Source organism: Mustela nigripes, chromosome 1 (assembly GCF_022355385.1).
Source record: "Mustela nigripes isolate SB6536 chromosome 1, MUSNIG.SB6536, whole genome shotgun sequence".
Classification (NCBI taxonomy): Eukaryota; Metazoa; Chordata; class Mammalia; order Carnivora; family Mustelidae; genus Mustela; species Mustela nigripes.
The window spans coordinates 236,452,507-236,478,083 of record NC_081557.1 but is presented as its reverse complement, the minus strand read 5'-3'; the positions used below and the strand labels follow the sequence as shown (position 1 = coordinate 236,478,083).

Genomic DNA, 25,577 nt, shown 5'->3' with positions numbered 1-25,577 from the left:
TTAGCAAGATTACATCTCATACAAACATAAAAAAAGGAACAGAGTAATCTCTAGATAATAGAGATGAGTCTGGAACATCTTTAGATAATCGGTGTCAAAGATGAGGGCCATGTGAGAAGGACTTAGAAGCCAACCTGGATGCCCCCAGATGGGACAGTCTGAGATTAAAAAATAAGAGTTGCAAGTATGTTTAAATCCATGATGTCTGATGATACCAAAAAAAATTGATTACCGCCTAGGGTTAATGGGACACTAGTTCGTTATCTTGAAAGTAGTCAGGAAAGAATCACATATTTATCCTGCCTTTCTTATATGAACTGACCACTGGGGAACCACATAGTAGACGATGGGAGGCATCGTCTAAAATTTTTCCGCTCAAAAAAATGGAAATGAAATGGGAGAATCAGAGTATTGTCACTTTGCAACCCCCATTGATTTAATGGAACCAGACTGTGAGTGACAATGGCTGCAAACATTAGAAACCAGTGAAAAACAGATATTATGTACTTCCTGGTGAAATTATAAAAAAAAAAAAAGACAAGATTTAACTATATTGACCAAGGTTGTACAGTGAGGTAATGAAATCATAAAGAAAATCAAGGAAGTGATTACCATAAATTCAGGGCTCTGGCGGGGTGGTGGTGGTAGAAAAGTCTGTTTCTTGATCTGGGCAGTAGTTATCAGAGTGTTTTGTTTATAACAACTAGTAAGTTGCTTGTTTTGTATGATTTTCTAAATCTGTGTTTTATGTTACCACAGATTTTTTTAAAAAAATTAATGTAAGAGTGATGCTCTACGTGCTACCTTTTTTTTTTTTTAAAGATTTTATTTATTTATTTGTCAGAGAGAGAGAGCGTACACACAAGCAGGCAGAGTGGCAGGCAGAGGCAGTAAGAGAAGCCGGCTCCCTGCCGAGCAAGGAGCCGGATGTGGGACTCGATAGCCAGGACCCTGGGATCATGACCTGAGCCGAAGGCAGCAGCTTAACCAACAGGCGTCTCTCTACATGCTACCTTTACTTTAACTTTCTTTTTCTTTTTCTTTCTTTTATATATTTTTTTAAGATTTTATTTATTTATTTGACAGGCAGAGATCACAAGTAGGCAGAGAGGCAGGCAGAGAGGAGGAAGCAGGCTCCCTGCTGAGCAGAGAGCCGGATGAAGGGCTCTATCCCAGGACCCTGGGATCAGGACCTGAGCTGAAAGCAGATGCTTTAACTCACTGAGCCACCCAGGTGCCCCTATTTTAACTTTTCATTATAACTTTCAGACATACAGAAAAGTTGAACGCTCTGTGTATGTAACACTGTTTATAGTTTATTTTTTTGTTCAATAATATTTAGTAGAGATCTGCCTATGTAACTGTGGAACATTGTCACTTTTAAATAATGCATGATGTTCCATTGTAAAGATGGGATGCTTTATTTAATCAGTTTCCTACTGATGAGGATTTAACTTGTTTCTGATTTTGTTCCTACTAGAAATAACACTGTCAGTATGTCCTTACGACACATTCCTAAGATTTGCCCATGGTCTGTTCTAACATGCAGAGTGTCAGTGGTTGTATGCTGTGAATGAACAATGGCAGAAATGAAGGATGCAGCCCATGTTGGTCACAACATCCCTGTGTAACGTCAGGAGAACATTAGTGTCCAAGTAACAACTAGATTTCCCATGGTGGTACCGTCACATGGCATCCTACCTCCCCTGCCTCGAGATTCAGGCTAAATCCCGGTGCTTCTCCTGTTATCTCATTTTGGTTATTGTGGCTATAGGTAGTGTATCGTTTACCTGTTGCCCCAATAATGTTGCATAAGAACTGCCCCAGAGTTCAGGAACTTCAGCAAGGGCCGTTCCTATCTACAGGACAGCCGAGGGGTGCTTGGGTGCTTACGGACTCTGCTGGGTTCTCTTATGAGTCTCGGGTCAGCTGCGGGTACAGTGTGCAGCCCTTTGCAGTAGTCTCCCACGTGTTTGATGGCCAGCTGGCTGAGCCCTGTCAAAGAGGGCCTTGGCCAAGAGGATTCAGCTACCCAAGTCTCCAGCATCCTTCCAAGAGGCCAGCCTGCATGTGTCTTTGTGTGTCCAGATCATAATCTTTTTCGGGGCTGGAAATGGGCCACGCTTTTCCAGCTTCTGTGTCATCCCATTGGCTAACCTCTAAATGACCAAAGCAAACCCCACAGTGACATGTCAAAGGCAGTGGGAAGGGACGACAACTTTATGGAGCAGAGGGCGAAGACACAGAGAGGGGTTGATTGAAGCCATTAATGCAGCCCACCCTCCAAAGCCACCTGAGAGCATATTTTAAACTGACACTTCTTAGAAGCATTAAACATTGCCATTATTTCTAAACGGCAGGCATCGTGCCTTCGAAGTACGAAAAATGGGGATCAAATACATTTGTGGGAGAATCATCAAGCTTTTGCTTCACTTAAAGAAATTCTGGTTAATAATTATAAAGGTAATTCGTAAATGGAAAAGTCTACCTTTATTCTGTCTTAAAAATATTTCTTTTCCAATTTTGGTATTTCCCCCTTGGGTTACATTTCAGGAAATAGAATTTTCCCTGTCTGTGCATATTTGCCTTTGTTTGATAGTGTTCTTGGAATTGGTTTTAAAATCTGGCTCTGAGAACACTGAATCAAGTAAGATAAAGAGTTAGAATCACAAATCAACATCCTTAAGTGTTTTTGCATAAGATATGGACATTAGAGATAGGATTAGTCCCTGCGCTTTTGTTGCTGGAACTTTCTTCTATTTTAAGTTATGTAAGTGACAAATTAGGCTTTTCCAGAACAATGATTCTCAACAGCAGACATGTAGCACCCAGGTTTGTGGATGGCAAGAAATTATTACTAGTAATTATATCTCAAAAAACTTTAAAAAAAAAATCAGGTTTATTTCCTTAGAGTGAGATATTATATGCCACACCTCTACTTTCTTCTCTGTGGAAGAACAAAATGCTTAAATAAAATTTGCATATGCATATACTTAATTAAATACTTTTCATTACCTATGCATCATAAAATTTTAAGCACTTCAGTTGTTTAATGGAAACTTTGTATTGTACCAAGTCGGCAATTCAAAGGACTTTTCAAAGTAAGTTTGACTGTTGTGGAGTCATCTCATGTCACTGCTCCAAATTATAGATCTGAAAATACAGATTAAATTCTTTAGGGGAAAATAGTTAAAACCTTAAAGGATGAACAGATCAGTATGAATCGGAAGCTAGGTCTCATCCTGGAGTGCGATGTCTACTTTAAAAGTACTTGTCAACTAATAACAACCCTGTAGATTTTCAAGAGGGTAAGGCGACAGCTTTTTGACAGCCCTTCCTATGCATGGCAGGTTATAATAATGATTTCAGGAATGGCAGGAAGAAAGATCCCATTGTAATTTAGTTCTTTGCTCCATTCTTGGACTTAGTTTATTATTTGTGAACATTTTCGGGGCGCTGAACAGGACAGGAAAAAAAGAAGGAAGATGTGCGCCACCAGAGTTTATCGAGTACTTCTGATGGGTATGCAGCGATCTCTAGGACACCTCACTTTCCTTCAGAAAGCTTACAACCTCGTTGAGAAAACAGGTCATATGTGTTGGAGAAAATAGTATGTGCCAGGCTATAAGCAAAGCAAGCAAGCCTATTGTATCTCATTTGATCCTCATAAGTGTCGGATGGCTGGTAATCATGATTTGCAGTTGAATAAAATGTGCCTCAGACATTAAGTATTGGTTCAAGATTCTACAGGTCCTCAGTGTCCATGAATTAGGAAGTGGAGAGAGCACTCGGGACTGATGTTACAACTTTCAAAGCAGGGGGCTTGGAAGCCTCTAGAACACCCCTTAGGGAGTGTGGAAGGGGACCCACTACTGGCCTACTTGGGCTTTCTGGGTGGAGACCAGGGATGATAGGTGTCTTGCAATACCCAGGACAACCCTATATAACGAAGAATGTCTTCTTCTGCGAAGCTTGTAAACACCCTACCAGATATTCATGTAAGCAAATAGCATGTTTGGAATCATCTGAGGCCACAAGCCCTAAACATAAAGTATTTTTTATGGCTTTAATATACACTATTTCTTTCAGAAGTGGAAAACTTCTCTAATTTTAAGATAACGTGTATTTAACATTTTGGGGGAATTTTCTTAACGTTGTTCAGTGTTTTGAAATTGCCGTTCTTGACAGCAGTGCAAATCACGATTTCTGGCTTGACAACACAACACGTGCCTGGGTGACTTTGCATTTATGGTTGTTGCCTTCTCGGTGAATCTCCCCCTAGATGCAGGCGTCTGTGGACTGTTTGTTGTGACAAACAGTGTAGATCTATCCAAAGATTTGCTTATTGAAATATATCTCTCCTTTTATTTCTCCTTTTCTGAAATTTACCTGTATAGATAAGTTGTTTATCTCTGAATTTCACTCAAAATAGTAAGGAGATGTTATAACATACTTGTTATAGCAAGGGAGTGTTGTTTCTGATAGGATTACACTGGGTTCGATTTTTTGGGAAAGTAACTATTTGAAGGCAATGAAGGTTTTAAGTAAGTGAGTGATTCTAGAGTCTAATTAATTGGGTATTAGAGTGTCAGTGCTGAAAGCACTTTATTTTGGAGGTTTTGGGATAAAGCAGTGATTGTGAACACAGCAGCATTTATCTGCTGTTGTGAAACTAGGATACCTCTGGGAGGAGGTGTCAGGAGGAATAAGACCAAGGCAGAGCCAGGAGTTGTGGAACTGCAAGAAGGTTGTATAACTAAAGATCTAAAGAGGGAGTGGACAGAACAGAGAGTGAGGCAAACTGAGAAGAATTGGTTAGACTTTTGGGGGACTATTCAAGAAAGACAGGTAAAGTAAAATTCCTTGATTTTTAATTATTTTCCTTGTCCCTCTTTGGTATCACTTAAAAGTGCACAGAAGTTCTCATCACAGGAACAAAAATTTTGTGACTGTGTCTGTTGATAGATGTTAACTGGACTTATTGTGGTGATCATTTTGCAGTAAGACATATTTTGATTCATGACATTGTACAACCGAAACTAATATAATTTTATGTGAATTATTACCTCAATGAAAAATAATAAAGTAAAAATAATTGAAGCAGCTCTTTCTTCAAGGAATTTGCCCTCTGTTAGGAAAAAAGATAAAAATAAAAACTTAATGTCATGTGTTAAGTATAATAATAGAAATACATTCAAAGTTTAGTGTGGGATAATGTGATTGAAATAATTAGGTAGAAGTGGCTGGGTGGCTCAGTCGGTTAAACCTTCAGCTCAGGTCTTGATCCCAGAGTCCTAGGATGGAGTCCCACCTTGTTGGGCTCCCTGCTCAGTGGGGAGTCTGCTTCTCTCTCTCCCTCTGCCCCCGCACCCCACAAGTGCTCACGCGCTCTCTCTCTCCAATAAGTAAATAAAATCTTTTTTTAAAAAAAGATTTTATTTATTTATTTGACAGAGATCACAAGTAGGCAGAGAGGCAGGCAGAGAGAGAGAGAGAGGGGGAAGCAGGCTCCCTGCTGAGCAGAGAGCACAATGTAGGGCTTGATCCCAGGACCCTGGGATCATGACCTGAGCCGAAGGCAGAGGCTTTAGCCCACTGAGCCACCCAGGTGCCCCTAAATAAAATCTTTAAAAAAATAATTCGGTAATTCAAAGAAAATCTTATCAAGGGCACAGTACTTGAGCTGTATCTAAATGGATGAACGCATGTGAGTTTTCATCTCTTTCTTGGAAAAATAAGAATTAGACACAACTGTAGCTTACTCGGGAATAGTTTCTCAACCTTACAGTCAAAAGATCAGGCAGTGAGAGTGGGAGAAGATTCCAGTTTTGTGCAGGGTTGCTGAAAGCCTGCTATGCCTTCCATTGCAGATGGTGACCAAGTAGCGCAGTGTCCTCTCTGCGTAGAACTTTCTTGTCCCTCAGACCAGGGATGGTAACTTGATCCTGCCACTGCTGGAGTCTGCATTATCCCTTGTGGATTTCCTACTGCCAACCTTTTTTTTTTTTTTTTTGATAGTCCCTAATTAAACCCACCTTAATTTGATTGTGTCATCTGTTTCCTACTTGAAACCTTATGGGTACAGTATGTAATTGCATACTGAGAAAATGGCAAAACACATAATAACAATAAGAAGAAAGTGTCTTTATTCTAAATTACAAATATAATATCACAAATAAAAAGAATAATCAGTACACATCGGGCCTTATTACAGTGAGATGTAGCATTCTTGGTCAGGGACATATCATATTGAGAGAAATAAAGCCATTGAGGTTTTGATGGTTAAAATAGAAAAAATTGAATTGATAATGTGTAAAATTTTGTATTTACATATTTATATCCAACGGGGAAAAAAGGCACAAAGGTTCTTAGACCGAACCAGATACAAGTGGGAATTTATTTATGCGCTTATTCATTTGTTTAGGAGTGCTCACGTGATTTCTGCTTGGAGATGCTCTTCTGTGGTCCTGCTCGACATTTAATGAGCTTTAATGGCATTACCACAAGGCATAGAAGCATTAATTTTCATTAATGGGACACAGGAAAATGCTGCTGGAAGGAAACTATTGTTACTAGATTATTTCATTGACACAGATTTTATGCTTTGTTTTAAAATCAGCTGTTAGATCAGGATCTCAGGGTCCTGAGATCAAGCCCCGTGTGGGCTCCGTGCTCAGTGCAGGGTCTGCTTGAGATTTTCTCCTTCCCTCATATGCTCTCTTAATCTCTCAAATAAATAAATAAATAAATAAATAATATCTTTATTAAAAAAAATAAAACAAAATCACAACTATAGTCTCAGGGCATCTGGTTGGCTCAGTTGGTTAGGCATCTGACTCTTGATTTCAGCTCAGGTCATGACCTCAGTGTCATGGGATCGAGCCCCAGTTGGGCTCTGCGCTCAGTGGGGAGTTTGCTGAAGATGCTTTCTCCCCTCCCCCTGCTTTTCCCCCACTTACATTCTCTTTCTCTCAAAAATAAATAAATAAATCTTAAAGAAAATAAAATCACAGCTGTATTCTTAACATGGAGCTTGTAGTGGCCTGTGTGAGTCTCTGGCGTCTTTGAACTCAGTATGTGGTTTCATGGAAACATGTACCTGTTCTGATACTGACCAACCTTTTCCAGCTTTACAGCTGGGGGAGCATCTCTGCCTGTCTTTGCTTTTATGGAAAAGGTAGATAATATTTTGATGAGGGTAAAGTTTCAGAGTCTGTCTGCATTCCCTTGATCAGCGGTTCTCCAACAGAAAAGTAATGAGCCACCGATGTTATCTGAAATTTTTTAGTAACCACATTATCAAAAAAAAAGTGAAATTAATTCAACAGTATGTTTTATCTAACTCTGTATATCCAAAATAGTATCATTTCAACATGTAATCAATGTTTTAAAATTATTGAGAGATTTTACTTTTTTTCATGCAAAGTATTTAAAGTCCATGTAGTTTATGCTTCTAGCACTCAATGTACATGCAGAATTTTCAATAGAAATACTGGATCTCTATTTAGATTTCATAAAATGTGTTATTGAAAAAGTAGCTTCACCTACCCAAGAAGTTCTTTTTAACAATCAAGTATCAGTTTATAAATTTAGATTTACTTTCTATATAAATTTAGGTTTAAATTAATTATAATGAAATAAAATGAGAAATTCTGTTCCTTGGTTGTACTAGTCACTCAGGTGTTCGTTAGCTACAGTTGCTCCTTGTGGCTGCCATATTGGACTGCATGGCAACAGATTATTTTATTATTATTATTATTTTATTTTATTATTTTTTTAAGCTTTACTGATTTATTTGAGAGAAAAAAAAGGAGCATGGGTGTGTGGCGGGGAGGGCCAGAGGGAGAGGAAGAAAGGGAATCTCTAGTAGATTCTCCACAGAGTGGAGAGCCCAACTTGGGGCTCGATACCACAACCCTGAGATCATGACCTGAGCCAAAATCAAGAGTCCCATGCTTACCTGACCAAGCCACCCAGGTGCCTCAGCCACGGATTATTCTTAAAACCATAGATTGCTTTTGTATTTCTCAGGTTACTTTTTTTTTAAGCATCCTATTTATTTATTTGACACAGAGAGAGAGAGAGAGAGAGAGAGAGAGAGAAAGCAAGCAAGAGAGAAAACACAAGCAGGAGGAGTGGGAGAGGAAACAGCAGGCTCCCCGCTGAGCAGAGAGCCCAGTGTGGGGGCTCGATCCCAGGACCCTGGGATCATGACCTGAGCCGAAGGCAGAGGCTTAATGCATGGGTCACCCAGGTGCCCTCCAGGTTACTTTTTATGTAGAAGTAGTCCATGCCTCAAAGTCCTTAGAAACTTTTTATCAGATTAGGTTTATTCATCAAGGGAGATAAATGCCTAGGGGAAAATAGCTCTGCATGTTTGTGCTTTATTCCAGGAGCCGTCTTGCACAGAGTAGGTGTTTAATAAATGTTTACCTCGCTAAATCCTGTTTAGTCCTCAAATTGCAACTTAAATTGCACTTTCTCCAGGAAATAAGTGTCTCCTGACTCTCTCGTCTATCCCATGTTGCTTCATTCCATTTTCTCAGAAAACTGAGTTCTTTTCCTCCAGGTCATAGCCCCGTATACACTGAGATGAATAATTTTGTGATTAATGTCCAGCTTCCTGGTAGCCTGTCTATAAGTTCCATGAGAAGGGGGAATGTGTTTGGTTCACTAAAGTGTCCCCTGCTCCCTAGCATCACACATGGTGTGTGTGGAATAAGTATTGGTCAGATAATAATAGCACAGGGCCATTTAGAATAGGAAGCAATTAGTCAGAATGTCAATTCATAACTTCATAGAAGTTGGAGTTTCTTTCATGCTGGGGAGAAGGAATTTTTATTATTTTTTTTTAAGATTAGATGCTCTGAAAAATTAGATTCTTAGTGTTTGTTCAAGTCTTTTTACTCCTATAAGTATGCCTCTTAGCTTTTCGCTGTTTATTAATATTCATTGCCTCGAAATAGCTATTTCATCACATCTAGCTCTGCTTATAACTTAAGGTATGCTGAAGACAAAAACTTTAAAAAAAAACAAACCTGAATTTTAAAATACTTTTCAGGAGCTGAGAAGGGAATAGGAAAAAGACAAAGGTGAATAAAGGAAGCATCTTTTGCTGTTTCAGGGCAATTTAAAATAAACCCACCCTTTTAATTATAGCAGAGTAATGAGCCTTACCCACAATATGTGGAAATATAATTAAAAATGTATTGTGGGTCAGTAGACCAAGCTGTCGGGTCATTATCGGAATCATAAAGTTGGGAGTAATGCCCAATTAAAGGTACTAGTTTGGAAAGATTAGAAAAGAATTTAGTCTCCACAAATATAAAGCTAAGCAATTTGAATAATGCTTTAGAAAACTGCCAACATTTGACTTTAAAAAACAAAAAACAAAAAACAAAATCTTAAAAAAATAATAAAAATTTTTTAAAAATAAAAAAACTCCTATAACTATAATAAACATACAGAATTATGCACATGAGGTTACCACTTGATGAATAAATAAAATCTTTAAAAAAATAAATTCTCTGTGCATTTGTGTGTGTGTATGCAGTCACGTGCATGCTTTTAAAAATTGTACTCAAATTTGATTTTGCCCTGCTGTACATGTTACTCAACACTTAGTGATATGTCATAAAGCCCTTTTCATATCAGCTCGTGTAGATCCACTATGTTTTTCCTAATAATGCACAATACTCCATTGTATGGAGGTATCATAATTTAATGAACTAGCTGTCCACTGAGGAACAGTTCGTTACTGATGTTTGCTTTTATTTATTTATTTACTTATTTTTAAGATTTTATTTATTTATTTGACAGACAGAGATCACAAGTAGGCAGAGAGGCAGGCAGAGAGAGAGAGAGAGAGGGAAGCAGGCTTCCTGCGGAGCAGGGAGCCCGATGCGGGTCTCGATCCCAGGACCCTGAGATCATGACCCGAGCCGAAGGCAGCAGCCCAAACCACTGAGCCACCCAGGCGCCCCTGATGTTTGCTTTTAGAACAAGAGTCCATGTAGGTTTAGCTCTAAAATAAATTCTCAGAAATGGAATTGCTGGGATGCCTAGTGGCTCAGCCCATTAAGCATCTGTCTGCCTTTGGTTCAGGTCATAATCCCAGGACCTTGGGATTGAGTCCCTTATCAGGCTCCGTGCTCAGTGGGGAGCCTACTTCTCCCTCTACCTGCCACTCTTTCTGTATGTGTGCGCTCTCTGTCAAATAAATAAATAAGATCTTAAAAAAAAAAAAAAAGGGAATTGCTGAGTAGTGGGGGTCTATGCATTTTAAATTTGCTCAGATGTTTCTAAATGGCTCTTGAACAAGTTTTGCCAGCTTTTACTCCCATTAGCAAGTTTTGAAAATTCCTATTTCCAGTGTTGTTGCTTTCAGTTATGTGCTATTAAGCTTGTTAATCTCTGCAGTCTGGTAGAGGAAAACAGCGAGTTATTTAAATTTGCGTTTTCTGTAGTTTTGACTAAGGTTAGTTATTTATATGTTTGTTGGACATTTGCGTTTCTCTTGGGACTTGTCCTGCCCTTTGCTCATTTTCCTACAGGCTTGTTCATATTTTTCTTAATAACTTCAAGGAAATTCTTCATAACTTCAAGGAGCTCTTTCTATATAAATGAAATTAGCCACTTTATGTCCTTGTAATGTTAATTTTTTTTCAGTTTGTTTTTTTGTCTTTACCGTGTTTATAGTCATTTTGTATTCCCAAACAGAATGTTTGCTTTTTTATGTGGTGAAATGTACCAGTTTTTTCCTCACTGCCTTCTGAATTGTGCTTTTAATGAGAAAAAGCATTGGAAAGTTGAGACACATAGATAAATAACAAGACAAAGACAGACAGATAACTGCAGCCTGGCATGGGGGAAAAAAATCTCAAGAAATGTTTGTGGGAAATGTGGTTAAGCAGAAATTCAAGTTTCAGTCAAATGTGTTTTTACCAACTATAAATAAACAAAAATTTGGATATTATCTGCCAAAAATTGTTTCACATTTTTGACAGCTTTTGGAAGAATTGTCAATACTATGCTTTTTTTTTTGTCTTGTATGCTTTGTTATTTGGGATTTTAATTTCTCCAATGATCCCTCTTTTCAGATTTCAAATTATAACCTAGTTCCTGCACCACAGCTGGAGTCCCGTGACCCATGTCAGAAGTACTTCCAGGTCAGACCCACTTCCGCATGTTTCAATGCAGAGAAGCAGTTGAATATTAAAACTTGAACAAATAGATATGATGGATGATTGTTCGGATGTTAAACATGGTTTGCTAAAATGACATGTTTTTGCTTGTTCATTAATGTATTAGAAAACGAGATTGTTAAAATAAGATCGAAAAATCCATTGGACTTACGTGTATTTGTGTAATAATTGCATGACTCTAGTAATAGCATAATGTAAAAATATTTTAGTTGATTATAACAGGAAACTAAAGCTATGTCAGATTTTGCCATTGGGTATTGCCTATGGTAACCTGTAAATACTTACTTATGGACAATGAGGTGTTGTTGGTGGTGAGTCTCCATAAACAACATCCTCGCCATTGTTGGGTTTATCTAGAGTCGAACTCCCCAGGTCAGTATTCTCCCGGATCTAGTGCTGATTAAGTTTAGGCCTGAAGGAAACCACCTTAATTTTATTGTACATCCCTCTGTTTGTGTCAGGCTGGATGCTAGACCATACACGATGTGGTGTGGGATTTACTTCTTTGCCTCACAGTAATATAACGAGGAAGAAGTAATTGCAGTAACATTTTGAATTAAACACAGGGTAGGACTGCAAATCAAAGAGGAATCTGGGGGAATCCATATTTTGTTAGGGTACAAACCATGAAGCAAATTCTGAGTTTTTACGTAAGTAGATTTAAGCCATGGACAAATAGGTATTAAAGTCTCTTAGTTCTGTCTTTAAACTCTGGAAGTATGTCCAAGCTGTTTTCTCCTTTATGTAATATTTCATGTTCTGTTTCAACAGAAAACTAAATAAAACATAATAGAATAAACACTAAGCTCAGTAGAGATATATGAACTACAGGTAATAGGTTTTTTATTCAAAACAGCCAATAACAATGTGACAAACCTAAATTCACACAGGAAAATCAGGAACTTAGAGCTGATTCTCAAAGGCCTGTCAGGCAATAGATGTTCTTTGTAAATACATATTTGAATAGGCATATTAATTTTTGTAAATCAAGGCAAAGATGTGTGTCCTTTTAAAAAAGGACAGTTTAAATTGTTGCGAATGATTCCTTTTAGGAACTCTTTAGCATTTAAAATTTTTTAATACATGGCAAGATTGGCTCTGTATAGAAACTGTCAGAACAAAGCTGGCAAGTGTGTAAAATGTGTTTTCCTCTCCATGGAAGTGAACTGATCAAATAGCTTCTAGGAATTTCTTACTGTTACTTATATTGTATTATGCTAATGTATTCCTACTTCCTAATGGTACTCAAGTTGCTTTTATTTGCTGGTAGGTGTATGAGAGATAATGGCACTCTTATCCAACAGGGTTTTCCAATGACAGTTACTACTATCATATATAAATCTAGGATGTGACACATTTAACAAGGAAAGCAGTATTCTTAATTCAGTGAAGTGTATATTCCAATCATTTTTTACTTGAAAATTCAGGTGACAGCTAGTGCAGCAGAGTTGGGACCAATAACTAAGGTCAGGTAGCTTCCGTACCCCTTTCTCGACTCCTGGGAGCTGTGACTAGAGGGAGCCCTTTAAAAAGCAAACATACCCCAGAACATATACCATTATCCGCCTGTAAGATGCCTCTTGAACCTTTCAGGTTCAACTCACGAGTCCCTTCCAAGCAGGTCTCTCAGCCGTTGGCATAGTCTGGCAGTCACCCTGTTTCAAGGATTCTGTCATTGTTTTAGATTCCCTGTTGGAATTGATGTGAGGCCCACTTCTCAGTTACTTAAGACTACCTGTGTCATCACTTGATTGCTCAACCTGCTTTTTCTCACCTAAACCGGTATTCTCAAGCTTGATCATTTGACTGTATTCGTAGACTTGTTCATAAACATCTAAAGCTGTCTTTAAAACATACATTAATCTTCCAAAGACATTAAAGCTCTTCCAAACAATGAAAATGGCTTAGAAATTGAGCACAGAAAACATCCTTGGAATAAGCATATACTGTCCCAAGCTTTGAAGGTCTTTATTCTTATTTGGATATACAAATCCCGACTTGAGTTTCCAAAACAGCTTATCTTCCCATTTGCCACAGGGGATTTGGGGATGCCAGGCTTCCTCACCCGGCATGCCTTTCTCATCCTGGCCCACCGGTGGACTCCAGCCTACCCTTCAAGACCCAGCTCAGCTGTGCTTTTTCAGGGTGCCTCTTTCCTCATCCCAAATGCCTTTTTCTCTTAAGATTCTGCCTACTTGAACCATGGCGAGTTTGTTTAATAACTGTTCCTTCTCATTGCCTACTCTGACTGTTCCTTTCTTCTTCTTCTTCTTTTTTTTTTTTTTAATTTTATTTATTTATTTGACACAGAGAGAGAGACAGAGAGCAAGTGAGCACAAGCAGGAGGAGTCTCAGAGGGAGAGGGGGAAGCAGGCTTCTGACTGGGCAAGGAGCCTGACGCGGGGCTCGATCCCAGCACCCTGGGATCACGACCTGAGCCGAAGGTAGACTTTTTTCTGACTGAGCCACCCAGCTGCCCCTCTGACTGAGTATCTTGAAGAAAAATATCTGGTACTTCTCTGTCGTGTCTCCTCATCTCCCCTTGGGATGATTAAAAAGCCAGTCCTCAGGCAGTTAAGTTCAGTGGGCATGGGAAACCCTTAGGTGGGTGACACCTAGCTGTTGAAATCACCCTTATCCCCTAAAGCCTGGAGAAGTTGCCCTGTGACTCAGCTGTGTGAAGCTGCTCCTTTGGCTTTAGAAACTAACCAAGGTTAGGGGCGCCAAGGTGGCTCAGTTGGATGAGTGTCTAGTTCTTGGTTTTGGCTCAGGTCATGATCTCAGGGTCCTGGGATCATGCCCCATGGCAAGCTCTGCGCTCAGTAGCGAGTGTGTTTGAGGATTCTTCCCTGTCTCTCCCTCTGCCTCTACACTCCCTGCCACCCCCGTCACAAGCATGCTCTCTCTTTATCACTTTCTCTTTCTCCAAAATAAATAAATAAATCTTTAAAAAAAAAAAAAAGAAACTTCCAAGGTTCTAATGCTGTGATCTCTCCGCCTCAATGGCCCATAACCTTTGCCTCTTTTGTTCAGAGAGAAGTTCTTATCATTTTTGTCACATTGAGAGTTTACTTTCATGAGTAATTTCAGGAAACCAGCCTTCTTTTGCCTCTCCTTCCTAAAAGAAAAAAAAATCTGAGTTATTTCATTTCCTTCATACTTTGAGGTCTAGTTCAAAAGGCAACATTCCTCAGGGTAGAAGCTGGGCTGTTAACTCCTCAGTGGAAATAAAACTGTGTAGCAGAGAACTGAAAATGAAGAAACTGTCAAGTTTCACCGACGAGCAGGGCAAACGTGGAGCTTCCCTGGGCCATTTGTCAATTTCCGATTTTGTCAACGTGTCACTGGAGCACATGGAGAGCAGCAGGGTATAGAAAGAAGAGTTTCCTGTCGTTCATGACAAAAATTTTCCTTTGACAGATGCCTAGAGGTCTCAGAAAAGAGAAACCGAGGGGGCAGGTTTAACTACAGCTTCCAGCATGGGTTTCTATTAGGATGTCATTCGAATTACGGGATTCTGTCTCCGTGCTGGGATCTTTGCAACTCTAGGTGTCTGGAAAGCCTGGTTAGTCATGGACTTTAAGTAACCCTGGCTTACTTCATTTTTTTTAGGCCTCACAAAAAATACTCCATTTATTAACAAAGCCCTTTTTTTTCAGTTGCTGGAAGGAGAAGACTCAGTTTAAAGTAGTTTAAGCCCCCATAAAAAATCAGTTGACTTTAACAGCCAAGAAGCCTAGGGGGATCCCATTTCAGGTGTGGCTTGTTTTAGGGATTCCAACAACGTCATTAGAATTTCTTCCTCCCTTTCTGTCTCATAGATCTACTTGCTCATTGGTCCTTGCTAATGCTAGTTGCCTCTTCATGGTGACCCTTCAAAGTTCTAGGATCTTCTAGTTCAAGAACAAGAGAAAAGAGAGCACCCCTTTTCTGATCGTTCCACCAACAGTCTTAGGACTGGCTTTGTGTGGGTCACCTGCTTTTCCTTGAGTGGGTCACCACAGCCATGGGGATTTGCTGTTCTGACTGGCTGGGCCTGGGCCCTGTCCTCCACAAAGCAAGGGGCAGTGTCATCTCCGCCTGAAACATATGGGCTGAACCCCAGAATGTAAGCTGCACATGAGTAGGTGTTTTTCTTTTGTCAGTTTTGCCCACTGCTATAACCTTTGCAGTTAGAAGGCAGCTAGAAGGCTTTTGCATGGCCATGCACACCAGAGAATCTGTTGAATGAAGGAATGAGAGTGTAGAAAGGTTGATTCCCCAAGAAAAATTGTGGGGCTGTTACTGGTTAAAGAGGAAATGCATGCCGGGCTATAACAGATGTTTCCCTATGGGCGTGCAGGAGAGTGATGGTTGTAGGAATACTAGCTCTTGTGACACTCTCAACTTATATCCATCTCTGCAATTGATATCGGTCTTCCTGCATTGATGTTGGGACTTGATAACAGCATGACAAGCAGCTGTAGACGTAATGGCCAAGTCTTGAGGGCCCATCTCACCACCAGAAATCCAAGAGCAGAACCCCCTCTGTGCTATAAAGACTCTCGGGGTCACCAGCATTTGCTTACCCATTCCTCATTCATTTTGCTTGTTTTGTGTACTGTCATATTCTTGGCCTTGAGAAGAGCAGCTAGCACATAGCAGATGCTCAATGGCTATTTAGTTAATGAATGAGTGGATGGATTAATGAATCAAACATTTATTGAGTACTCTTCTATGCCAGGCTGTGTTGAAAGGCCCTGGAAACTCTGGGAATATAAAAATGAAAGGGAAATGCAAATCGAAATGACAACAAGATGTCACTTCATACCTCCTCGGATGGCTAGCATAAAAAAGACACAACAAGTGTTGGGGAGGATGTGGAGAAATTAGAACCTTTATCCATTGCTGGTGGGAATGTAAAATGGTGCCCCTGCCTTGTAAAACCATTTCCAGGTCCTCGAAAGGTCATATGTATTTAATTATATAACCTTATGTATAATATTATGTAACCATATAAATACATATAACTGTATGTATTTCATTATATAACCAAATATATTATATACATAATTAGCAATTCCACTCCTAGGTTTCACCCACGAGAATTGAAAACATACGTTCATGCAAAGCCTTGTATGTGAATGTTCATAGCAGCATGGTTTATAATAGCTAAAACATGGAAACATTCCAAATGTTCATTAACTGATGAACACTTAAATAAAATGTGGTCTGTTGATACCATGGAATATGATTTGGCCACAAAAAGGAATGAAGTACTGATACATATGACAAAAAGGATGAACCCTGATGATCCACTAAGTGAGGAAAGCCAGTCATAAAAGATCACATGTCCTGTGGTGGTTGTATTTACGTGAAATGTCTAGACTGGGCACTCCGTAAGGACGGAAGGTAGGTTAGTGGTTGCCAGGAGCTTGGGTGTGGGAGGAACAGAGGGTGACTGCTGATGAACTGAGGGTTTCTTTTTGGGGTGATAATTGCACTCTGCCTAGTAATGGATGGACAATTCTGAGTATATGCTAAACACCCCCAAACTGTACACTTTTAAAAGTGAGCTGTATGATATGTAAATTATATCTTGATAAAACTGTCCTAAAAAATGAATAGAACAGTCACTGCCCTCAAGGAACTTACAGTTTAGAAGGGGAGATAGATATCTCAGTGTCTGGAAGTGCTGATGGGAATAGCCTGCTACATACCTAGCATGGAACAGGCGGCAGCCATCGTTGTGTATAGGAATCAGAGGAAGGCTAAAGGAATGGGGTTTTGAAGGATTCATAGGCATTTTCAGTTGGGGTATATAGGGTTGGGGGGGTAGGGGAGATGAGGGCAAAGAACATTCCTAGGCAGGAGAAACAAACTCCTTGTGCAAGGGGAAAGAATTGAGAAGAGGCTTGGCATTGTCAGGTAGTTGATTGTGGCTGCCTTGTAGAGAATAGGGTCGGGGTTGTGGGGTGGAGTGGGTTGCAGTGATGGGAGATGTGACTAGAGGGTCGACTGAGACTAGCATAGGGGAATTTGAAGTGGTTGTAGAGTGAGCTTTTGAATGAGTAGATGGTTGACCAGTAGATGGTTTTAAGCAGGAGAGCTCCATGATCAGTTTGTTTTCAGAATGATACAGGGCAACATGTGATAGGCTAGGCCACAGAGCTGTGGTGCTTGAGGATTTAGAAAGAAACTGATAAGTGAGGCAGGCCTGAAAGCAGGCGGGGAGGAGGTGGGAGGGGGAAATGCGATTTGCTAGAGGAACACTCCAAAGAAAACTGAGAGTATTCAGTAGGATAAGAAACTGATGAAGGGCTATCCCTTTGCTTCAGGTCTGGGAAATGTAGGGTGGCAATTCCATGAGTTCTTGCTTCGGGTCTTGCCCACATGTCAGTGGATTTAACTCCATCCCCCTAATTTATAGGGAGTATTAGACCAAGTGGTCTTTGATCTCAAATCTATAGTAAGATCATGGGAGGCAAAGATAAGTGGAAGTGGCTTGAATGCCCCAACTTCTGAGCCTCCATATAGTACTAGTATTGGGAAAAGCAGGCTAAACTGTCTTCCATGGAGAAGAGTGAAAGCAAAAGTTGGGTGAGGGCGACTGGTCCTCGGGCAGAAGAGGACGATAGTCGTCCTTTCATTTTTGTAGCCACAGAGAATTAGTTTTTCTCCAGAATTGTTAGTTTTTATATTACTGTTGTATCGCTCTTTCCCATCATATGTGATTCTCTTCTGTTCATTGTTACTAACGATACTGGGAGTAAATACGAGGAAGGAGGAAGGCCTGGAATTGGGTGTTGGGGAGCACGACGGTGACAGGAGCCTTGTGCCGTGTGCACCAGAGCTGTTCATTGCAGAGCTTGGAAAACTTGGAGCTGGTAGGATGACAGCTGATGAGAAATCAGGTCTGGTAGAGAAGTATACCAGTCTGTTCTGGGTCACAGCACATGTACTTTTGACTTGAAATAGCCTTTTCTTCTTCAGGGAGTTATGGCAGAATTGAACAAGAATGTTCTTGAGCCAAGACCAAGGAGCAAAAGAAATCAGCCTGGATAGTATCTTGAAAGATTTTATTTTAACTCTTGCTCAGATGCTACATGGGATAAAAGCTTGAGAAAAGCTAGACTTTTAATATAAACATTTCTTGAGATGTTAACGAAACACCTTTTTTTGGCCCCATTGTATTCAATGATTTATTCTACAGACATGCATGGAGTACCTACTGTATGCTGTGCTCCTGTTCTGGTTACTGGAGGTCAGAGTCTAATGGGAAACTCCAACAGGGCAAAAATAACACAATGGGGATGTTGCTGTCATAGAGATGAGTGTAGGAAGGTTTGGGAATATAGAAGAAGGAGCCCTGGAATCTGTCTGGAGGGGCAAGAAGACAGTTCACAACTGGGTGATACCTACCTTGAATCTTAAGGGTGAAATAGAAACTTGCCAGATAGGAGGGCAGGATGCTGAGAAGTTGTGCAAAGACAAGGAAGGGGACACGCATGATCAGAGCGTTCCAAGTGCTTCTGAAATCATTATCTGGTTTTAGTGGTTTTTGACCTTGGCCACACCTTGGAATCACCCTGATGGGCCCTTGCCCCAGGCTGATTTAATCAGACTCTTTAGGGTGTCTTTAGGAGTGGGCCTTAGCCTTCTGTGCTTTTTAAAAAAGCTCCCCAAAGGATGCATGCTGCTGGGGTTGAAAACCTATCCTTGTTCCTATGACACCTGTTTCTTGACCTTGTGGAGTCCTCACATCCCTTGGCCTTTTCTTCCCAGCTCTCCATCCCCTTCCCGGCTCCATTCCCCGTCCTCTCCAGGCCATACCCAGAATGCATGCCTCGTCTGTCCCCCCACCTGCCACCGAAATCCTGTCCGCCTCTGTGACTATGTGTTTCCCCTCCCGTTCAGTAGGTTGCCTTTTCATTGTGTGGATGGTTTCCTTCAGCTGTGCAGATTTTTTGGGTGGATGCAGTCCCGCTTGTTTATTTTTGCTTTTGTTGCCTTTCCTTTTGGTGTCAAATCCAAAAAACTATTGCCAAAACCCATGTCAACGGGTTTACTGCCTGCGTTTTCTTCTAGAAACTTAACGGTTTCAAGTCTTAGGTTCAAGTCTTTCATCCATTTTGAGTTAATGTTTGTGTGGGGGTTAAGGGCCAGGCCCACTTTCGTTCTTTTGCATGTGGCTGTCCCATTTTCCCAGCACCCTTTAGTGAAGAGACTGTCCTTTCTCAGTTGTATACTCTTGGCTCCTTTGTCATAAGTTAATTGGACATACATGCATGAGTTTATTTCTGGGCTCTCTGGTCCGTTCCATTCATCTGTGTGTCTGTTCTCATGCCATCAAACTTCACATTTCTTTTAGAAGAAGTTTCCAACTCTATGTTTCTCCCACGTGACTATTTCTGGACTTTTGTTCTTCTCCTCCTGTTCCCCTAGCCTGCTTCCCTTGGGGCAAGATTTTCCTTTCACAGAGAAAGTGAAGGCTGTCAGTTCTGCTTTTCCTAGAGTTGGTGTCACTCTCTCCATCCTTCCTCCCTCTCCGTCCTTCCCTCCTGAAGAAGTGTCCCTTGTCTTGGGCAAGGCTGGTTCTTTCGTACCTGCTGTGGTCCCTCATCTCATCACCTGGATTCTCCCTTCTTCATCTGTCCCTCTTCCGTGTTTCTGTTTATCCCTTCTCTGTCACTCTCTGTGTTTCTGCCTTATAAGCAATAACACATCACAAAGACTCTTAATCTTTAAAAAAACAAAAATGCCTTCCTATAACCCCAAATCATGGGCTGCTCTCCCCTGCCCCTTTGTTCTTTTTTTTTTTTTTTTTTAAGTTTTATTTATTTCTTTGGCAGAGACAGATCACAAGTAGGCAGAGAGGCAGGCAGAGAGAAAGAGAGGAGGAAGCAGGCTCCCTGCCGAGCAGAGAGCCTGATGCGGGGCTCAATCCCAGGACCCTGAGATCATGACCTGAGCTGAAGGCAGAGGCTTCAACCCACTGAGCCACCCAGGTGCCCCCTCTTTGTTCTTTAGTGAAGTTCTTCATGGTCACTCTGCCCACCTCTGCCCTTCTCCCGAAGCTGTGAGGGGCGGAAGCCGCCCATGTTCTTATCATCAGCCAGTGGTGCTTCATGGAGGCCTGGTCTTCTCGCCCTGGTCAAGAGGTGAATGCCTAGATTCAGTATGATGGCAGTGAGAGGGAAGGACTCCCCCCTGCCCTGTTCCCCGTACTTAAGTCTCCCATGCCCACTTGTTCCTTCCCTACTGTCTTGATAGGACTATTGACCGTAGCTTTCCAGATGGTCTCCTTGCATGTGTTTGGCTTCCCTTTGATAAATGTCAGAGTCAGACCCTAGTGTCAAATGGGAGACCATGAAGATGGGGCTAGCCCGCCCGTTTGGTTAGGGAGGCACCCTCTGTCTACATCATTCTCCTCTCTCCCTGATGACCTCTGGTGTTTTAATGGCCTCATTTCCATTGCTTCTTTAATACCTTTTCACCAGAGTCATCTTGGAGAACATGCTGGAGGAAAGATGCTCTTTCCCTCTGCTACATAAAGAAAGACAGCACACACGCGCGCGTGCGCGCCCACACACGTAGCTCTCTTTCTCTTTCTCCCTCACCTTCTCTCTCTGTGTCTTTCTCTTCAGCCTCCTCCATTCTTCATTCTGTTGAAGTACTTGATCTTCTCTGCCTCAGGGTGAAGTCCAATCCCTTGGAGCATGTCTTGTGGGACTCTGCCTGACTCTTCCTCCCCTTTACCGCATCTCCTTTTGCGTTTTGATTTGCGAAGACTCCCCAAATGCGAATCCGGCCTCTCTTACCTTCAGATCCTCTCCAGACTGAGGTGGGAAGACCACTCACTCCCTTGTACCTCCCCAGCTCCCATCCTGGTTGAGTTTTATCACATTATTGTGTGTGTGTCTTTAGCAAGGCTGAAAGCACTTAGCAGGTGGGATCTTGTGTGTCTCGGTTTCCCTACTCCCAGCATGATGCCTGGCAAGAAGAAAGTGCTCAGTAGATATGGTGGCCTGCAGTATGGCGAGCAGAGACGGAAGCGCGTGAGGAAGGAGGGAACCATAAAATAATAGGAATCCCTAACGGTATGCCAGGCCCTGAGTTAAATGCTGACAGCCGTCTTTCTTAGTTTTCAACAAAACTCAGTGAGGTGAAGATACCGTTACTATCCTGATTTTACAGTTAAGAAATGGACAGTTTAACTAACTTATCTGTTATAACAAGGAATTTGGACTTATTCTTAAGCTTTTGGTCTCCAAAGAAAACAGCTCAATGGAAGATTTAAAGAGACATTGTAAGATTTTCCTTGCATTAAAAAAGAAACAAAAAACCACCTACGGTACGGTACGACAGGACTGTTTCTATCACTTGGAGCTAATCAGGTGGTAAATTGGGGGCCCCTGGCAGGCAGCCCTGTGCTCTGTCCCTTGGATGTAAAGGGGTGCGGTTTGTTGACACATTATGGTTATTACTATACTAAATCCTCGGGCCCGCATTTCTCATTTTAATCCTCCAAACAATCCTGGCAACAAAAATGCCCCATTTTTCAGACAAGGACACTGAAGGTAAGGTGTCCTAGATCACTCAGCTAGTAACTAGCCTGTCTCCCTGACCCCGAGTTCTTTGTTCTTAACATCGTGGGCACTGCTTCCCACTTTCAGGGACCTCCTCCTTTGAAACCTTCATCTTTCTAGGAATTTGCTAACTTTTGCTTACTTCTTTTGACCCCAGATGACCGCTTAGCTGATAGTTAACTCCCAGAGACAACTGTATACTTCATAGCGTTAACTTGGCTGCCTTAGTTCTAGATGTGAACCTTTGATTTAGCTCCCAGGTGATACCATCATTTAATATCGAAAACACACTCAAACTGTGTTCAGGCTTTGATCTACAAAAACAGCACAGACAGAGCTGTTTTGTACAGGATGGTCCTGTTGTTCTAATGTAACCCGCCCAAACCTCCCCTTTGTGATTTCTAGCGCACAGGAGAGTGACAAAGGGCATAGGGAGGACGGTGTGATCTAGAAGAACATGGCTAAAAGTTTTTATAAATCTGTCACACCCAGTATATAAAAGCTATTTAATCACCTTGAAATTTTGATGGTATTCTTTCTGAAAATGTTTATGGTTATGAGCAAAGTAAATAAAACTTTCTCTCTAATAACATTGCTAGAATATAGTACCTAACATCCTAAAATAGACTGATAGAAGTTTTTTTTTTTTGGCCAGGTCTTTAAAAAAGCCAAAGATTTCCTACTTTCTTATAGTAATGTCATTCTGAATACCCAAGAGTTTTCTCTTGTGTGCCCATGTTACAAATACGTGTCTCGGGGAAAATTCTGTGGGTTCAAAGTGAGCCCTTTCCTATCAAGTGCTGCTCTTGACTGAGGGTAAATTCTAATCTGTAATACACAGAAGTGGTAGTAATAGTTAAAACAATATAATTTGTAAAATACGTAGTTATCAGAGCATTGTTTGAAAGGGAGCAACAAACTAAACTCAGTTTTTTATAGGGCTCAAGGCTTCCTATAAAATGAACCCCAGGTGGTTAGTTACATTGCTGGGTAAGCAAGAATCCTGATAAAGAAATGGGGTCTGAAGTTTAACCACTTGGTTTACAGCCCTTAGCTGTCTCTGTGCGCCACACCGTCATTGCATTTATGAATGTGGGCCCTGCTTACAGCATTATGTTGCCTACCTTTCTAGAAGTACATGGACTCCCGGATGAGTGGGTGACTCTTTCCTAAAGTAGGCAATCCTGAGTATTTGAAAGAGAAAGGAGTACCTCTAAGCTCTCAAATGGAGGAATACTCTTACCTTTCTCTCCTAGGGAGATCCCTGTTTTGCCTAGGGAGTGGAAGAGGGAGTTGTCACAATACAATTTTAGGAATGTTGGGAGCTGTGCTTTGGTTCATTTGCCGGTGTAAACTCACTGAGGCCTCTGTGGAAGGCAGAGGATCAGATAAGAAAGGGGTCATTCTTCACAGACTGAGAAATGTGAAACCTTAGGAATTCTTGTTGATGAATTTTGTTCCCTTCTAGTCTGAGAAACCTTTCTTTCTTCCAAGCAAGAGACATATGGAATAAATCACTGATGGTATGAGCAATATTTGAGATAAATGCAATTGTCAGGTGGTTTCCTTGGAGTCCTGCAAGGGCACATGGGGACTGTGAACAGCTGAGTCGGTTTTATAACTCAGTGGAACATGTTCAGACTCCTTTGGGGGCTCTAACCCAGCAGTAGCCTAGGGCTCAAGGCTGCATTATTAGTAATAGTTTTTTGTGTGTGTACGTTCTCCAGTAACTGAGCCATTTCTCCAGAATGTCTCTTTCGTACAAATACTAAGCCCAGGTCAAAAATACTCTCACAAAGATATTAGCAAACTCTAGTGGAGATTTGACTTTTCCGGGCATTCGGAACACAATTTCTAAACGTGGCTGAGAAAAATTACCTTGGCTGTATGGCACATCAGTGAACAGTGACCTTTCAGGTTAACTAAGAAAGCTGGAGCCCCAGCTGATTTTTGAGCAACTTTTTTGTTGCCCAAAGGAACTACAGAATAGAAATGTGATGTGAATGTTTAGAAAGGGGGTTATTTTCAAGGCTGTGAACAATGACCAGAAGAAAATGCTTTTATATGACTACAAAAGGGAGAGTCTAAATAAACTTTGGACCCTTAGAAGACCTTTTAGCTTTTCTAAAAATTGGCTTTTATGTACCCACATTAAGCCTTTTATTTGTTCCTATTTAATTTATGAGTGAGCAAGGAAAACAAAGAGGAAAATGGGTCAATTCTATAAGAATGTATACAACGGAAGCATGAACTCTTTCAGTTTTTTGTATAAAAATGTTGGCTCACTGTATGTTAAGCGGTTCAGTTCAGTCATGTCAGGCAGCTACTGACGAGTTTCTTTTTCTTTCCAGCTGACTCAGGTGTAGACCCTGTGGCTGTGTTTATGGCCAGCAGCGGAGCCACGGACATCACGAATCGCAACAGCCCGGCCACACCACCAAATACCCTTCATCTCCGTTCCTCCCACAATGAACTGTTGAATGCTGAGATAAAACACACCGAAACCAAGAACAGCACGCCCCCCAAATGCAGGAAAAAATATGCACTAACTAATATCCAGGTGGCGATGGGCCTCTCCGATCCGGCCGCACAGCCCCTGCTGGGAAATGGCTCCGCCAACATCAAGCTGGTGAAAAATGGGGAGAACCAGCTCCGGAAGGCCGCAGAACAAGGACAGCAGGACCCCAACAAAAACGTCAGCCCCACTGCAGTCATCAACATAACTTCTGAGAAGTTAGAGGGCAAAGAGCCCCACCCGCGTGATTCCTCAGGCTGTGAAATTTTACCCTCGCAACCCAGGAGAACCAAGAGCTTCCTCAATTACTATGCAGACCTGGAAACCTCAACCAGAGACCTAGAGCAGAGTGTGGGCAACCAGCACGGGGCTGTGGAAGAGAAGTCGCAGCCGGGCCAGGGCCCGGCCTCCACCATCATTGGGAATGGCGAGGCGCTGCCGCAGAAACCAAACAAGGCCCAGTTCAGCCCTGAAGATGGTCCGGCGGCCACAGTGTCCTCCAGCCCAGAGACCAAAAAGGATCATCCGAAAACGGGGGCCAAGACCGATTGTGCCCTACACCGGATCCAGAACCTGGCACCGAGTGATGAGGAGTCCAGCTGGACAACACTGTCCCAAGACAGTGCCTCCCCCAGTTCCCCGGATGAAACAGGTACCCCCCCCTTGCCTCCCCTCCCCCCCGGTAAAGGGAGTAGACTCACAGTGGCACTTCCTTTTGGTGTGTTCTATTATGGATGAGGTTAATCTCTAGTCCGACCAAAAAAGAAAGCCCCCCATTTGAGGGCAGAGAACTCAAATTAGGCAGCTTGTGTGGAAAATACTGTTACATTTCTCAGTTGTTTCTTTTTGGTTCCTACATTGGTTGCTTGTCCTGGTAAGCATTTTTGTGAAAAGAAATGTTTCCGTGGCGTTAAGTATAGTAGAATGTCACCTGTTTGGAAATGACACCACCAGTGTTTAAGTGAACTTCTTCAGTATACTATCTAGAAATCCTGGGTTTTGTTAAGCAAAGTAAGAAGAGATACAGTTGCAGGGGACACATGTATCTTTATTAAAAGAACCAACTATTTTAAAGTTCTCGGAACGTATTTATACTCACACTAATGAAAAGTTAGAAGTTTACAAAATTTAAATTTCTGCTCATTATAGATATTTCCCTTTGACCTTTATGGGGGAACATTTCATTAGCTTTGTTCATGTGATATTTGAAAGTAAGAAAGAGGCGTTTCTTCTCTTTAATATATTCAGAAGCTCAGGGTTTTAATGAGTCTAATAGAGACCAGACTTTCT

At 41.3% G+C, this 25,577-nt stretch overlaps 1 protein-coding gene across 12 annotated transcripts in view; it reads left to right on the top strand.

Moving 5' to 3' along the window:
- Positions 1–25,577, top strand: part of APBB2 (amyloid beta precursor protein binding family B member 2) — a 377,389-nt gene that overhangs the window by 174,688 nt on the left and 177,124 nt on the right. For 7 of the 12 annotated variants that reach the window (XM_059382956.1, XM_059382935.1, XM_059382945.1 and 4 more), the window contains one exon: positions 24,124–24,939. In XM_059382956.1, the coding sequence (XP_059238939.1) occupies positions 24,124–24,939 (816 nt within the window). Of the gene's footprint in view, positions 1–11,099; positions 11,169–24,123; positions 24,940–25,577 lie in introns of all 12 variants that reach the window. The other 5 variants (XM_059383005.1, XM_059382979.1, XM_059382973.1 and 2 more) reach the window with 1 other exon arrangement.